This window comes from Dermacentor variabilis, chromosome 3 (genome assembly GCF_050947875.1).
Source record: "Dermacentor variabilis isolate Ectoservices chromosome 3, ASM5094787v1, whole genome shotgun sequence".
NCBI classification, from domain to species: Eukaryota; Metazoa; Arthropoda; class Arachnida; order Ixodida; family Ixodidae; genus Dermacentor; species Dermacentor variabilis.
Genome location: NC_134570.1, coordinates 204,580,921 through 204,598,647, shown reverse-complemented (window position 1 = coordinate 204,598,647; position 17,727 = coordinate 204,580,921). Strand labels below are relative to the sequence as shown.

The window sequence follows — 17,727 nt, the reverse complement described above, 5'->3', positions numbered from 1 at the left end:
ATTGGAGGATTGGTGGAGTAAAAGTAGTGAAACAACAAAAGAAGGAGGCATACAAAAACAAAGTTCCCGATAGGAGTTCAGAAACTGTGGTTATGGGAATTCCTCATGGGTTTGTTTCTTTTCTTTTTCTTTTTTAACATGGGAAGGACAATAGGCAATATAACAGCAAGAGCTCGGTGGTGCAACCCACCACCCTGTACCAAAGGGGATGCCCGCCCGCCCGCCCGCCCGCCCGCCCGTTCGTCCGTCCGTCCGTCCGTCCGTCCGTCCGTCCGTCCGTCCGTCCGTCCGTCCGTCCACCCACCCACCCACCCACCCACCCACCCACCCATTCCATCCATTCCATCCCATCCCATCCCATCCCATCCCATCCATCCATCCACATTAACATCAACATCATTTCGGCACTGAGCCAGAGAGCGTTGTGGCTGGCTAGTGGTGGCCTGTGTTGAGGCATTGTGCAAGCTAGGACTCGCGTCACGCTGAAGCTTGGACAAAAACCGGGTGCTCAGCATAAAAGAAAAATTGGACATCATTCGTGCTATCGAACGTGGCATGAAGTCAGTGCTGGCACGTGAGGGGGTCTACCGTAGACTAGGGTGTGTGGCATATGGAATGCGAAGCAGAAGGTGACCGACACTGCGCCACCTCAGTACTCCGAACACTCTGGCTCGACGACAGAGTAAGCATTGCAAATGCGCTTGGCAGTCTTGGCTATGCCCTCTTCCTCGCAAAAAAGCGGGTGCTTAGATTCGCAAGCAAAGTTCTTTCCAAATTTTCTTGCAACAATAGCAGGGGGGTGCGTAGAATTGCGAAAATACAGTAGTACACTGCTTATTTGATACATGGGATCAAAACATGCTCACACACAGAACTTAGAATAACACCTCCTGTTTACAAAGGTGGCAGTAGTCAGAAATATTCTAAGGTACTAAACAGGTCTAAGAACTAAGCTAACACATAGACATGAAATCAGTACTTTTTTTGTGTACGTGTGTGTGTACAGGCATATACTTTACACAAAACAACGAAACTGAATGCGATTTTGTTTTACTGATTGCTCTTTTTGAGCAAACACTAAAAGAAAAATAACAATCACTTTTATCACACGTACCTCTGCAATGTATTTATCAGCATTTATTAAAATGCAAACAGGTTGAAAATAACTCAATGCAACATTGCGCTTTTATCTTTGCCTGCATTTGAATCAGCAGTTTAATTCAGTCTGTTATATGTTATATTAGGAACCATAACCTCTTTAGAAGCTGGCTCCCATGGTTATTGCATGTTGCACTCCCATATAATTATGCACAACAGGCTTTGCAATTAGTTTTCTTGCTGTTATTATTTCTAATTTATGGCCACGGAACATGACTGTGATATGAAATGAAGGTGAATAGGCATGTGTGCTTCTAAAGTTGGCTGACGACTGCCTGCACAGACAAGCTACAAAGCATGACATAACAATGATGTGGCTGTGCTTTCACTTTCACAGCAGAAAAAAAAAAAGGAAAATGCAGTAGCAGCTACAAACTTCAGCATTAAAAATTTATGTAAAGGCAAGATCACATGGCCAAGTTTTCAAAAGTGAGTGGGCAAAGATTAATGTCTAAATCGGCAAATAGTAAAAAGAAAACTGGTCTCATTGTCTTGTCAGCATTATGCCCCCATGCAAGCATTTAGCTCTCCAGTTGAGATGTTACTAGACTGCCCTGTGGACATTCCTGAAGAATGGGACTATTTATCCAAATGCCACAAAGTCCTTTCAGAAGATGAGGTTCAAGGAATATGACATTATGGATCATTCGTTCCCTAATCCACAAATAGGTCCCTAGCGTAAAGAGCCCCTAAAAGTGCTGCAAGTAAACAGTGACAAGACAACAGGAAATGGGACCACTTAATTGGTCATAAACTGCGACTGATGCTGCAGTTGCTGAAGAAGACAAGTCAAGCATGTGGAAGACGTCACCTCGCCAAGCCCTTGTGCCGCTTGTTCCTTGAGTTCAGGCACCCCGATGAGGATGGCTTCGCGGAAGATGGGCAGAATGGGCGAGATGCCCTTTTCCTGGCAGAAGCCCGGCAGGTACTCCTGGCCCTTCAGGTCACTAGCGGCAAACCGGATTGCTTGCCGCACGTCCATCACATACTCAATCTGCTGGTTTGTGTCCAGGGTCTGCAATGTTGCAAGGAAACCACAGGTTGCAGAAGAATGCAGTGAGCCCAGCCCAAGGCAATGAAGTGCATGACACACCAGCTTTTCTTGATGTCTTTTTGCATCTGAAGCAGAGACAATTTAAGTGCAATGTCCTCTCGAATTTTATCAAGACAGAAACAGAACAGCACAGTGTTTTCAAAGATAGCATTTTGAACTGAACTATGTGGCATAATTTTACAGCAGACATCGTTTATTTGACTCTGGCTACACAAAGACCATAGGCGTACGTGCCGGGGGGGGGGGGGAGGCAAGGGGGCACTTGCTCCCCCCCTCCCTTTTATGAAAGCGGTCACTTTCAGCTGGGAACCGGAAAGTCCAACAAAACTATAGCTGAGGCTAAAATTCCTTTTTTAATATTAGAGCGACTGCATAACCAATGCTTTTCTTTACTATGCATCACCTGCTTGGACAGCGAGGATTGTTTTTAGTGCCTTCTTGGGGCGCGTTGTAGCCGCTGTAGTGCATAATGCGCGGGATTTGCCATACAGGTTCATGCTGCAGAGGACATCTGGCGCTGGCCAGTTCCCGCTCTAACTGTCAGCTTGAGCAACTTGCATCATGGCCAGTTTTTTGGGACCACTATATTCGTATTCGAAAACACAATCAGCTTGCTACATTTAACCTACGGGCAAGGGGGAAGTCTGGAAAAAATGTTAGAATTAGCTGCACCCAACGACTGGTGTGCCTTACGGCATGAAATAGTCGGTTTATTAAATGCCGATAATGATGATGGGCGGTGTTTAATGGCACAAGGGCCAGGTATGGCCAAAGAACGTCATGACAAATGGTAATTTTAACAATGTATTATGAATGGCGTGGACAGTGAATTCATCCTGGTAGATGTGACATGGCTGTAAAAAGGCCTAAAAACTGTCGCTGTATATGGCGTAAAATATATAGGCACTAAAATAATGATACTGATTAGTTAGGAACATGGGCCATGGCAATTGTGTTTGGGTAAAAGCATACAACAATGAAACAACAGTGACACAAGAGCTTCAAGAGGGCCCTCGAATACAAGGGCTGTTCATCATGTGTTAAAATTACCTGGCCAAATTATTTTCAGGGCATCTGTTTTGGCTAAGAAATCTAAAACCATTTGCAGATTAAGAAGTGGTTCAATGCTAAGAAAAAATGCAGGGTGAAGAGGTATATTTCCGTGACATGCAGAAGCGAAATACTTTTCCCTCTCTATTTCTATTGCAGGGCACTGAATAAGAACATGGAGTACTGTCAGACTATTGCCGCACTTACTACAGTAAGTCGAAGGATCGCCCCCAGTTAAGAGGTAAGAGTGAGTACTCTAAGTGTGTTCTATTCTTAATTGGCAAAGAAGTAGAGTAAAACCTCGTTAATTCGAACTTGGTTAATCCAAAATCCCGGATAATTCAAAGGTTTTCTGCGGTCCCGTAATTTCCAATGTAAATTTGACCAGATAATTCGAACCGGTGGCCTAGGCCAACCCAGTTAATTAGAAGATTTGGGGTGCTATGTGGCAATTTCCTATCCCCATTTCACCGCAAACTCGATGAAACGACGGCCATTCAGAGACGCGAGGCGATGCCACATAGCAATTGCGATTATTTATAGACGAAGCGCCCAACTCGTAGTACTGATAGCACAAAACTCATTCCATGGTACGCCCTACGCACCACCGAAACGCTCGCCTGCAGAGGAGAAGACATGCTTCCCTGAAACGCAGCGGGCATATCGGTTTTTGTCACGTGCTCTCGCCACCCACTCCGCACGCTCCTCGCAGTCGCAGCGGACGCAGTGTGAACGCGTGTTCTGTGCCGCTGCCACTGGCTGCCGTTCGCCCACTCTCTTTCCGTGCCTACGGCGACGTGTGTGCCGTTTCTTTGTGTGCAGTGGTTAGGGGTGTTGCAGCTAGCGTGGTGTTCTTTTTTCTGAACTGTGCAGAAGTGCCAGTGAGTGAAGATGCCAAAGTACAGTTGAACCTCGCTACAACGAAACTGACGGGGCGCGCGAAAAATTTCGTTAAAGCGAAATTTCGTTGAGGCGAAAACAGGCCAAAAACACTGTCAGGTTGGACCACATAGTCCCAAAACATCATTTATTTCCAAAGAAGTCGGTCAGCTTCTTCTGCTTCTTTTTTTTTGCCACGAGTGCAGTGGCGCGGCTTTCGCACTCGGTGAACAGTTGCATCGCGACGTCGTCATCGTGAGCACCGAAAAATCTGCGGATCACATCAAAAGCATCCATCACTTTTATTGCAGGTGGTGGCGCTAAGTCCTCCGCGTCGCTGTCATCATCCGATGATGCGTCGTTGTGGCGAACGCCCTCAATTATAGCTTCGTCACTCAGCTCCTCGTGAGCTAGCACTTCACTGTCAACAGCGATGTAGTCGCCGATGTGAACATCGGCCGGCACATCTCCGGAGTCCTGAAGGGCTGCCCATGCCGCATTGGCCTCTGTGGAGGGTGGAGCAATTGTACTGCAGCCTTCCTCGTCCGACGTGGAGTTCGCTGCCAGTTGAGCATCGGAGTGAAAGCCGGCGTGCACAAAACAGTTGTAGATGATACTGCGACTGGTTGCCGTCCACGCTGCTGAGACCATCTGTACAGCCATGTACAAATCCACTTCGATTGCCCGACCGGTGTCGATGTTTAACACCAGCCGCTGAATCAGTCGCTGTCGATAAGCGCTTTTAACGCTATTGATGATACCTTGATCCAGCGGCTGGATTAAAGCCGTGCAATTCGGCGGGAAGAATCTTACTTCCACGCTTTGAAGCTGAACGTCTTCAACGTTATGCGCTGAGCAATTGTCGATGAGCAAACAAACCTTACGTTTCTTTGCCGTCATGTCACGGTCGAAAGCGGTTAGCCACTCTTTGAAAACGGCCCGTGTCATCCAAGACTTCTTATTGGCAACATATTTGACGGGCAGGCTCTTGCCACCTTTGAAGCACCGCGGCTTCGCACTTTTGCCTATCACCAGTGGGCAGCGCTTGTCAGACCCGTCCATGTTGCAGCACAGGAGCACAGTCACACGCTTTTTGCTATGCTTCCCTCCGCTGCATGGCTGGCCCTTCATGTGAAGCGTCTTGGAGGGGAGGAGCTCGAAGAAAAGTCCCGTTTCATCGGCATTGTATATGTCTGATGTGGCATATTTCTCCATTAATTCCGGCACAGTAGCTGATGCCCAAGCAGATGCAGCGTCGGCGTCTGATGAGGCCGACTCCCCACACAGCACTTTAGCGACGATTTCATGCCTGGCCTTAAAACGGGTCAGCCACCCTGAGCTGGCTTTGAAATCATTGATGCCCAGCATACAGGCATAGCCAAGTGCCTTTTGCTGCAACATGTTTCCGCTGACCGGCATCTTCTTTGCGCGCACGTCGAGGAACCACGTGTACAGAGCCTTCTCAAGGTCCTCATGAGCCGCTTGCGTCAGCTTTTTCCGCTTCGCGGATGTCCCCGAAGAAAGAGCTTGCGCTATCGCGTCTTTCGACTTCAAGATCGTTGACAGCGTGCTCTGTGAGATGCCGAAGTCCGCTGCAACATCTCCCTTTTTCCTGCCACTGGATGCCGCGCTGATAATCCGTGCCTTCTCTTCAAGCGAGAGGAACTTCCGCTTTCTAGATGAAGTCGCCATGCTCGCATTCATTACAGCGCACTAGCAGCACAAGCACGAGTGAAAAAAACTAGGGCAAACGCGCTGCTGTTGCCAGGCTGCTGCGTCCTTTGGCAACGGATTGGTTGCGGCTCTGAATTGGATTGGAAGAAAACGGGAGCTTGCCCCCGCGCCTTGTCGCAAGGCAGCCAGCCCGATAGTCATCAACACCAAGCTATGGCGGTGATCATGTGCGTTTCAGTGAGGGGATTAGTTTGGTCCAGCGAATGTTTAGCGAAACAAAGCAGCGTGGGCCTATGGAAGTACATAGATGGGCGGCGATATGCTTGTTTTATTGTAAGATATATTTTTAAATTGAGCTTCGCATAGCAAAAATTTCGTTGAAGCGGAAACGCGCCCCAAAAATGGTTCGTTGTGATGAGAAATTTGTTCCATTACTTTGTATAGCGAGCTGACGGGGAATTGGAAATATTTCGTTGAAGCGAAAATTTCGTTGAAGCGACGTTCGTTGTAGCGGGGTTCGACTGTATAAGATTTTAACGCTGCAGCAGAAGTTCCGCTTGATCCAAGAAGCGGGTAAGAACACGTGTTCCAAGACCAAGTAGGCTGAAAGGCACAGCGCGCCCCCCTCGACGTTGTCCACAATATTGAAGAACAAGTCAAAGGTACTGGAGGCCTACAGCAGGATGTATTCTTCGAAGCGGTCACGAGTACGGGCTCTCATATACCAAGAAGTGGAATCAGCTTTACTTCTGTCATCCAGTTAGACGTGTTCATGTTTGCTTGTGTGTGCATGACACTGTGCTCATTAATTTAGTTAGTAAGTGAATGATTTATACTGCCATTAAAACTACAATTCTAATTTGGTATAGTTGTCTACTAATTTGCTATCGCAATCAATGCTTTGCCTTTCGGCAGAAACTGCAACTTCTTTTATTCATCCCAATTTTAGTGAATTGGGAGTAAATCTTAGTTTTTCCAAATGAGAAAAAGTTGGATTTCTCTATGAAAGAATGAAATGCGCGGTACTGTAAAGGCATGTTTTTTTAGTCACAGAAAACGGGTGTGCCTTACAATCGAAGGCGCGTTAGAATCAAGTAAATAGGGTATAGCTTCATCTAGAAGCTTTTATGTAATTTCTACATTTGACTTTTTTGCTTTGAACCCATAAAGACTGGGTGCACACTAAGATTTAGGGGTGTGTTAGAATAGGGCAAACACTACCGAATAAGACAGTGGCATGTGTGGGCATTCTTTCTATCTCTTCATTAATTTGATTCGCTCGATATTTTGATTAGTTTCATAGGAGGTCCCATCAAAGGCGACTGAACGGTCAACTTCAGTTAATTCGACCCATATGGGACCGACAAAACCAATCGGATTATCTGATGGGTCAAATTATATGACACAGAAAAAGGCCAGAACACACCACTGAGTCATTTGCCAGTATCTACAGTATCTACCTGATTCTAACATGCCTCCAAATCAATATGGCACCTACTTTACATGCCTCCAAAGCAGAGAACTAAAGTAGAAGTGACAGTAACGCTCATAAACAATGTAAAAATGTTACGTACCCCAGATTTTTGGAAAGAAACATATGTGATGCACAGTGTGTTAGATACGGGCCCTTTCCCTGAGCCTACTTCGAGTTCACCAGACCACATCCAATAGCGTCACGCCTAATTAAGGAGAGCAGAAGCACGTCTACCACGTTTCCGAGGCGCGGCACGTCCAAACGAGTTGGCATCCCCCACCTCGTGCGCCACATGTGGAGCTATTGTCCCACTGATTGACTCTTCCCGAAAGTGTAGCGGGAGTCTGGCATGGTTCCAGGTAACGTGGGTCCTGAGCCAAGCTGCTTCGCGGCTCTGAAAGGTCACTCGAGCACAAACCGCCTGCCTATGCTGAGTGCTTGCAAGCTGCGAGGCAACGACGCTGTAATGCACCGTGAAGCCCTGGCAGCAATCCCCCCATCCGCCTTTGTGACAGCAGTTGCAGACCAGGAAGGCAATACTCCAGACAAGTAATCCCTCGGACAATTGGAGCCCAAGGAGCGACTTTTTGCGCCGGGTGTGACTTACATTCGCACGGGCGCCTACTATTGGCCGAAAATGACGCCACCTGAACGGGCTCGCCAACTGGCCGAACGTGACATGACTTCGAGACACCGAAGGGGTTAAAAAAGCCAGAGACCGGGAACAGCAGGGGAGCATTCCTTCATTCATCTCTTTCGAGCTTCTTGCCACGGGCCGCAGCGTCCGAGTTGCTGCCGGCCCTTATGATTTTATGACTGTTAATTTCTTTGTACTCTCACTGTAAATAACGTAAATAAACCTCCAGTTTTTCATCTAAAAGTCCTCCTCAAACTCGGCCAACTCCCAGACTCAACGGCAAGGTCCAAAATCTGGGGGACAGCAATTGGGATTGCCCTCCAGATCCAACAAGTGATGGGTGGTTTTCTAAAGCCAACTTCACCGCAGTTTTGAAACCCATCTTTGCCACAATACAAGTACCTTATGCGGCAAGGCATACAAATGTCCCAAAGGTGGTTTTTGGTTTCATATTCGATTGCACCATGCAGGCAGTAATCGACCATGCAGGCAGTTGTCGGCCTAATATTTTGTTTTGAAAAAAAAAAAGAAGGCACACATTATAATTGGATAAATACTGTATGCAGACATTTCGAGCTATGGTTATTTGTTGAAAATCTTCCTAGGGAAGGCCGAAAATAGGTGTTTTTGACTGGAAATTTTTCCGTGCGTTTGACGCATCCACTGTTCCCTAAAGGGGTCACTACTGGATTCACCATAGGTGTCACGCACGCGCGTGCTGACTGGTCAAGTTCGAATTATACAGCGAAGGCCAGCTTTGGGATCAAAATAATGAGAGTTTGAAACTTTGGAACTGCATTGTAGACGGCCAGGACATGCGGTTGGGATCAAATTGACCAAAAAATTGAATTAACCGGTGTCGAATTGACAGAAGTCTATTGTTGTACAAAAAAAAAGAAAAATTACACTTGTGCAACATGAGCCACTATGTAAAATATGATTTGTTTGTGTTTGTAAAACACAAAGTAGTTTGATAAGCTTGACATGAATATCAGAGAGCCAAAAAGCAACATGTCAGAGCGCTTTGATCAGGCCCAAATTGTACATGCCTGCAAAAGAGCGTCGGTGCACAGGTAACACTTTCAAAGCAGCATGCCATGTACACCTTTGGATGATGTGTGACAGTGAATGAAAAGCGATTGATGTCACTTTGTTGATATGTGGCAGCACAGGGGCAGTGACAAATTGGCAGTTTAACATTCAGACACCTCACAACAACACCATCGGAGTGATGCCATATGTGACCAGTATCTAAAACAATGTACAAGTTCAGGACCAAGCAAGACTTTGTGAGACGTTGGCCAGAGAAGACCCAACGCAGTCCCAGTGCGTCACGTCGCTTACCTTGGTGACGGCAGCGAGAGCCTCCCCAGCAAGCTGTAGCACGTGGCGGTCCGTGTCGGTGAACAGACGCAGCAGTTCCCTAAGCAGCTGAGGCACGTGCGGGGTGAGGGGCGCCCTGGAATGGGCGCAGAATGCGCACAGCAGGGCCACAGCCGCACGGCGCTGGCTGGGCTGCCGGGCACCCGCGAGCAGCTGCTCCACTACTGTCTGCACTCCGGCCTCGTCCACCACCGACAGCACCACCGCTTGGCAATATTCCAGCTCCTGCAGGCCAGGCATTGACCCCACATCACGCAGGTGTTCAAATAGCGAAATCTTAAAATGAAATCAAATACAAATATTCGAGTAAAACAACGTTAGAATACTGAACCAAATACCAAATACAGTAGATCCCCGTTGACACACTCCCATTACGTACGTTTTCCCAGCGCCAATGTGCGCAATCGACAATACAAAAAATGACCCAATAGAGTTATGCTCATTTTTTACCGGTTCATCAGTTCCCAGAAAACACTACTTTTCGGCACCAAAGTTCAGTACATCGCTGAAGTGGGATCTTATGACACCTTTTCCAACTGCTAGATCCCATGGAAACAAGAAAATGCGCGAGTCACGTGCGATCGAGAAAAGTATACAGTTGCCCGCCATGGCAGCTTTAGCGCAATACTCGCCTGCACGTCTCACATGAAAATGTTGGCGCGCACTCATTTTCTCATTTCGGTACCAGCAAATCTTCTGCGGAGTCATCGCACGCGGCATTCACAGCTATTACCGCCAATCCTATTGTGATGAGCATCTTCCCCTATCTTTTTCACATCGTGTGGTGCCGTCGGAATAGTAGTGCACATTTTTAATAGGCGATAACCGAAACACACCATTCCCTGCTGCAGACTGCGATCGTATACGTTTTCCGGCCAGTAGATCCGATGTTAACAAGAAAAGTCAGGTGCGCATGACCGAGAACAGTATATTAGCCGCCCGTCTCACGTGAAAACAGCACACAGTTTTTTATTTCAGTATCGCCCGGGTTGTCGCACGCCGGCTTCACAGCTATCGCTGCCAAACCTACTGCGATAAGCATCTTTACCTATCTGTTTTACACCGCATGGTGCGTAGTACCATTGGTCGCATACTGCATGCTTTTAGTAGGCGATAATCCAAATGTTCTGCCGTTCCCTGTTGCAGGCGGCGTCACGCACCAGTGCGATTTCATTTTGGTCTCCCGGCTCCTTAAAACACAACGCAATGGGAGAATAACAAAATGAGTCTCGGGCTGCTGGAGCACCACCAGCACGACACGCATCGGCGTTGCGCGCTGCAACGATCCGCATGATGCTTCGCATTACGTAGATGTCAACAACAGTTCTGTTTTTAGTTATTCTGATCGTACGTTTTCCCGGTTAATACGTTTTTCTTACAATTTTTCCCAAAACGTATGAATGAGGTTCTACTGTACTCTTGTAATTTTACAACAGAAATATGAAGGTTTCAAAGAATTTGTTTGGTAAAAAGGCCTTTTTACATTATTTGATACACGTAAGGCTGAACCCACTCATGGTGGTCCCAGATATAATGACCATATTTCAGTTCACTTTCAATATTTATCTGCTCTACCCACAGAAATTGTGCACAGATATATAGAAAAATTTTTAAAGTGCGAAACTGTTAAACAAGACATTGAATCTGATATGCAGCACATGTAATGGAAGAAAAAAGCACAGTGTGGGTCTTGGTATTGCTCACTGTGTACATAGGTGGTAAGAGCAGATCGCCAGCCTCTTTCAAGAATGCAAACGGCTTCTCGGTTCGATACGCATTCTAGAAGAAAGTGTGGACGACACTAGATATTTTCACTGAGTAGCTCCAGACATGAGATGCCGAACTGGAGCGCCGCCGCATTTAGCTTTGTACGAACATGGGTTTCTGTGAATGACATTTTAGTGAGGCTTGGACAACTATTCTATATTTTTAATATTCTAACAATATCGCGCTATTTGACATTCGCTTTGGCTTGAATTTCAGTATCTCCAGTAGCGGATGCATGATTTATCCACATTGTATCTTTGGCCAGCAGCTCTGTTCCTCACCTCTTCAGTGATGCTGACAGTGGAACGCTTTACCCTGAAGGCCATTTCAGGGCAGTACGGGCCACACAGCCGTGAAACCACACCTCAGGTTGAAATTCACACATAACCCACACCTTGATTATACTAATTTTGGTGTGTCTACACACAAAAGTATGGTACGTAAATATCAAAAAGTGTAACAAAAACTTCTGTTTTGGTCAGCAAGTCGCATCGTATAGAGAGAAGGTCACGATAAATTTGTTTACATTCATCTGATTTCTGTATTTGCTCGATTATTCAAACATATTATTTGCAGCGATCGTAAGAGAGCCGTACATAACTGTGAATATATGTTCATTGAAATGGCACTAGGCCATAACTGTTGGCCGGCACCAAGCAAAACAGTGCTGGCAACGCCTAACATCCAAGCCAAGCGTGCGTGGCAGTGGACTGCAAACCGTTAAGAGAGGTTTGCCACACATCAGTGATCAGGCCCCAGAAATGAACCAGCTTCGTTTTTTCCAAGCAAGGAACAAACTTTTTGTAAGATATGTCAACATCTGGCTCTTATGTCAAGGTTTTATGCAAATCCCACAACTATTAGAACTACTCGCTTCGACTTCGCTTCAAACTGAAAAATTGGTATTTGCACAAGCCTACATTTTAGGTCTCCATGGGCAGCCGAAATGCATCTGACCCCAAGCCCAATTTGGGACAGATTTTGACGTTACAATTTAGATTTAGCAAAACCACCACACCCAACATCCTCTCTTCACAGAAAGACTGTTGCGACAGCAGCGTGCAAGACTCGTGTATGCTGTGCAATTCAGTCCACGTTGAACACATTTTATTTGTTCTCTAGGGTTAGATGTGAATGGGAACGGACTTGAATATTTTGCAAGCTAAGTGCCACTTTCAAATTTAACAGCGTCTGTGAGATGTTGGATGTCACCGATTGACGCAACAACTGGAGGGAAAAGCCCAAGCACAAAGAGACCACGATGTGTCGGAGCACCAAGCAGCAGAGAGGAAAAAGGCAAATTTGGGGTAGACAAGAAACGAGGACAACTGGTTCCAACCGGAAGTCAGTTCCAAAAGCCGACAAAGTGTGCCATAGAAAGTCCAAGTGCGATAAGATGCGACCGTGCCTCGCACATCTTGTGCTTAGGTGAGAGTGTGCGAGGGTGAGAGAAAGATGGTGACTTCAAGCACGAGTGCCGCCTTTATGCATGAGCAAAGGGAAAGAGAGGGAGCGGAGTGAGCTCGAGGTAACGCGATCAAGCTCATGCGAGGGGCGGGGTGAGGAGGTGGGGGGGGGGGGGGAGGTAAGTGCACAGCCATGGCCGCATGTCTCGACCGTGGCTGCGCATGGCCGCAAGCTTGGTTCTGAGTGCATACGCAGCCGCGTGCCCTGCTTTAGAGGTAATCTGCTGCAGGTGCAAGGAGTGAGCATTGTTAGGATCGGCCTGCAGGGGCACTGCTCTCAAAGCTATTTCAGCCCGCTGCAGGTGCTTCGATCGATCCGGGGTGGTGGCGCCCTTCAGAGAACCAGCGAGGACAGCGCTAACCAACCGTGAACTTCCTTTGGAGAACTGCGGACTACGGCAGCTCTGGAATTTAGAGGTGCCGGCTGGGTTCGGGCGTGACCACCTGGCTACGGGAACGCAGGACAATGGACACCACGATGACTCCGCTGCAAAGGTCGTCTGCCCGCAGAGGGGGCACTGAAACCTGTGTGTGCAACGTCCCGCAGAGAGGCGGCTTGTTTACGCTGACGTCAAACGTTTTTCCTCACCTAGGGATCTAGGGAACACGAAGTGGATATAACGAGGGTGCTCGTCGTCGTGCTCTGTGCTCGTCAATGTACTTGTGAGCTGTGTGCTCGTTTGCTGTATGCTTCGTCTTGTGGGCTCCATTTGGGAGCCACGCTAGAGTGTAAATGTACCCCATGTTCAAATGTAAATAATGTAAATAAACCTTGTTCATGTAGTTCCTCCCAAGTTCCTCTCTACGACCTTCAACTCTTACAAATGGTGGCAGCGGCGAGATCGTCCGACGAATCTAATAACTGGTTGACAGCGGTGCAATCGGCCTACGGCTCCTAGATCGGCCTACGGCTCAGAGATCGGCCTACGGCTCGTAGATCGGCCTACGACTCAGGAGACAGCAACGGCTGCTCACGGACGCTGGTACATGGTGACTGACCGGTATTCTGATCAAGTTGGAGGCAACTTGGGATTGACCACCTCTTGCAACTGACTGGGTACGGCGGAGAAGGACTGGTGATATGGTGCTGCTTCAGTGGGTAAGCGTTTGGTTTTGGCTGTAAGATTTACCTGGCTTCAATTTCTCTGTGTTTTTGGATTTGATTCGCTGGGGATCTTTTACTTGTATTTTTATTTGCGTGGGTATCGCAGCAAGTATTGTGTGACAGCAGAGCCAAAGCTTAAAGTAGTGACCATGGTCCTATAGTGTTTGACGAGAGCTGACCTGTTGTGGTTGTGTGAGAAGATCGAGGTAAACGTAGAGGAGGACTTGACAGAAGCAGAGATTCGTAAAACCATTCTCGAAAGTAACAATGATTTGAAATTAATAGAAGAAATTGGTAATCGAATTCTAATCAAAAAACAGGAACAGGGAGCAATTAGGCAAGAACAGGAAGAATTTAGGCAAGAACAGGAAAAAGCTAGGCAGGAACTGAAAAGCATTTCGCAGGAGAAAGACCTAACAGAAGTAACGAGGCAGTACATTGCCGCATTGAACAAGGAGATTCAAGGTTTGGAGCAGGAAATCGAGCGAAGTCAACAGCGGCTTGAGAAATCTGTAGGCTGGACGCAGCGAAAGTGGGAGGAAGTCAATAGCAGATTTCAGTTGAAAGCCGAGAAAAGTAGTAGCACCTGCGAGACTAGCAGCACGTTCACAAGTAAACTCGAAGTGCTAGCAGCTAAAGATGCCTTAGTGGCAACAGAGGCCGTTAAAGGTCAGAGTGAGAGCGACGAGGTGCTCCAGGCCCACTAACCATTCGGCACTCGTTCACAGCAGCGTTCAAGAGGGCTGCCATCCTTTACACCGAAGAAACATATCACTGCGCAGCGGGCTGCAATTTCAATGTTTCTAAACGGGTGGTGTAAGAGTGGCGACTGCAGCGAAGCGAAATTTTCACCCTGTGACAGCAAGTGAGAAATTTCCCACGTGCCGAAGTCTGGACGCTTTCCGGAGGTATAGGCTAAGCTTGCAGCGTACGTCGCTGAAATGCGTGATCGGTCCCTGCCATTGAAGTGCAACGTGGTCATGAAACAAGCCCGGACCTTCGCCTTAATTTTAAGGGGGGACGTGGCTTTGAAAATCAACTTCCTTATTTCTTCATAGATTTTGATTAAAATTGGCACAAATGTTTAGAATGTCTCCCTGATGCTTCCATAAAAGTTTCAGAGTGATACCTTAAGAACATTTTATTAAATTTGATTGAGCAGAATTTTTCAACCTCGAACTTTGTGAAGAGCCTGGGGAACATAAAAAACGTGATAGAAGGCTTGTTAAGTACTGATTGCATAGCTAAATGCACGCTGAAGGTCGTGACATTCTTGCTTTTGTTTTTTTCAACACAAATTTTTTTGTAGTGTCATTTTTTATGTTACCTTCGTATCAAGCACACTTTCAAGGTGAACAAATAGCCACATCATAAATTTATAAAACGTCAAGGCCCAAAAGCAAGAATGTCACGGCCTGCACTGTAGCCCAAGGAACAAGACAAAAAAAAAAAAAAAAAAAAAAAAACAGAGTCAGAATAGGCCAAACGGTAACAAAGAAATCAGCTCCGCAAACTGAGCAGAAAGGCAAAAACACAGTTTTGAGAAAAAGGCCTTCAAAGTTTTGCCTTGCCTCCACTCTCCTAAAATGCACCAGGATTGTAGTCCTTGGTGTCCTTAGCACAGCGGGGCTTCTTGGGCATGTGGCCTTTCATCTGATGTTTTTTCGATGCCTTTTTTTTTTCGTAGGGCATCCTTTTCTGCAGCTCTTTGAAGGGAATGCTTTCCTGGCTTCAAGCCAAGTGAGGCACAAAACTGTCTGTATGCACGAAGCGTTCCAGCATTGTACTTGCAGACTGCCTCATTGACAGCTGTCTCTGCTGCGATCAATGAAGCATTTTGCTCTTTTGGTAGAATTGACCAAATGACAGCGTGGAGACTCTCGGCTGCATTCTGAGTCTTCTTGCCTTGGCAACGGCTGAGTAGCTGAGGATCCGAGAGGCGTTGATACACAGGCAGCAACGCAGCTGAAACATGTGTTGCCAATTTGTACTTGTGTTCTGGCGGAGCTTTACCTTCAGCTTCTGCAGCCTGGTGTCTGCACCAGCTCAGGGGACCTGGAGGGCAGAGCTCATGATGAGGGTCTTTATCTGTTGAAGTGATATGATAAAATGTTGCCATTATGGCCCTTTGCATATCATCTACTTCACTATTGTTACGTATGGCCATGCCATAATAATTGGTGAGCTTTTTGATTAGGTCTTGGGTCAGGCCACCCTTCCCTCCAATTGGTTTACTTCTTCTGCTTTTTGAGACAAGTGTTCGCAGGGCTGTACCAATCCTCTTTTTAACGTGATTGATACAGTCCTCTTTGTTGAATGTAATGAAGCCATAAGCCTTGTCTTCACAAAGGGCCTGGAAGGTACGGCTATCCCCATCACAAACAACACATGTGTAGCGGAGGTCATTCCTTTCCAGTGACCTTCTGAACAAGATCAACGCTGCCTCGACCTCCATACGGCTTGAGTTTGCATCGGTGTTCTTTTGGCACACGTGATTCTCTTTCCATTCACTGTAGCCTTCATCGTTTTCTTTCGGCCCAAGCGTGCATCCATGGCATCTGTTCGAGAGCACAACGCAGTCAAGCACCAGACCAGTGTAAAATTCAATTATTGTGCCCACACCAATATGGGATGCATGACCACGTGTCATCCATGTGCCGTCGTAGACTACCGTCACATTTTTTGTGAATGCCAGGTCCATTTCGCTGTAAACTTTCCGCACGGCTGCCACAGCATCAGAAAAGAGACTTGCTGCAGCCATCCCACCAGCAGGCCTGAATTTTGATTTCAAGTGTCTTTGGAATGTCTTATGGTGCAAGCCTCTGTGTGAAACGTTCATTACTGACCAAAAGTCAGTCAGTGCAGTTGCCCCTCTGCCGGTGGTTTTAATTGCTTGCATTGCACGCATATTCACGTCAAAAGCCTTACCACCCTCTACTCGCGGCGATGACCATTCACTTGCAACAACGCCGCAGGCATTGCAGGTCAGTAGTATTCGTGCAGCCAATCCATGCCTTGTTCCCAAATGAACAGTCAGTCCCGGCTGAGAGCATTCTTGGCACAAGGCATTCTTGTACAAAGCATTCAATGCTGTGACCTGCACAACCAAAAACTCATCCGCCAGCTCCACATTGGCACAACTTCCTCTCTCACCTGTGAGCTTCATTTTTCTTTCGGTCGCCGAAACAGAACTGAGTGATGCTTGCACTATCTCGGCTCGCCCACGAGAAGCTTCTATCGATATGTAGTGCGGTTCCAAGTGAGCCTGAATTGTACTGCCGAATCTCGACTGCGTTTCATCCACGCGCGAGGTGCTTGGTCGCGGGTCCGAGTCGTCGGCGGGTGAAGTGCTTGGTCGCGGGTCCGAGACGTCGGCGCGTGAGGTGCTTGGTCCCGGATCCGAGACGTCGGCGCCCGAGGTGCTTTGTCGCGGGTCCGAGGTGCGTCGTCGCCGGTCCGAGATGTCGGCGCGCGAGGTGCTTGGTTGTGGGTCCGAAGCATCCATACATTGAGGGAACTGCTGCTGTGTGTCCACGATGTCCGCGCCGCACTGAACATCAGCAGAATCAGCACTGGAAGCTCTTGATGACGCTTTACTTTTGGGCATCGGAGACTTGCGCTTACGGCTGCCAAATTGATGCGAAGTTTTGTATTTCTTCTTGTGCCGTCGCCGATCCATGATCACAGCCGAGATCCAACGCGAAACTACGCCACAGAGCTTCTGAGCCGCTACCGAAACTATGGAGAGGCTCGTGATACGGGCGATAGAGAACGTAGCCTCGGGAAGAGCAGACGACGCGCGGCACTTCGCCCGCCGTTGCTAGGGGCAACCGCTCCGGAGACCAACGGGGCCGCGCGCCGCTGTCATGTGGCGCGCGCCGCCAATCAGGAACCTCCGTGAGACCTCGAAACTTTTGCTTTTTCTGCATTTGTTTTCGCTCGGAGGAGGCCGGGAAGGCGGCAGATTTGAAGCTGAAGAAATGCTCTTTCTGTTGCGACCAAGATGGCGGCGTTCGGTTGCGCCGTTACGGAGATGTCGTGGCTTGAAAAACACCGTCTTTTTGCGATTTCTGCAAAACT

At 47.6% G+C, this 17,727-nt stretch overlaps 2 protein-coding genes across 2 annotated transcripts in view; both read right to left on the bottom strand.

Annotated features, from left to right (window-relative positions):
- l(3)80Fj (lethal (3) 80Fj) overlaps positions 1-17,727 on the bottom strand; it is a 413,275-nt gene that overhangs the window by 55,276 nt on the left and 340,272 nt on the right. The window contains exons 46-47 of the mRNA XM_075686799.1: positions 9,271-9,534; positions 1,970-2,173 (exon numbers count right to left, since the gene is read on the bottom strand). Coding sequence (XP_075542914.1) covers positions 1,970-2,173; positions 9,271-9,534 — 468 coding nt within the window. The remainder of the gene's footprint in view (positions 1-1,969; positions 2,174-9,270; positions 9,535-17,727) is intronic.
- LOC142574399 (uncharacterized) lies at positions 15,124-17,333 on the bottom strand. Its single transcript, XM_075683492.1, has 2 exons — positions 17,121-17,333; positions 15,124-16,931 (listed from the first exon to the last, which is right to left on the bottom strand). Exons 1-2 carry the CDS (start codon positions 17,324-17,326, stop codon positions 15,263-15,265), a joined length of 1,875 nt encoding a protein of 624 aa, XP_075539607.1. The 5' UTR covers positions 17,327-17,333; the 3' UTR covers positions 15,124-15,262.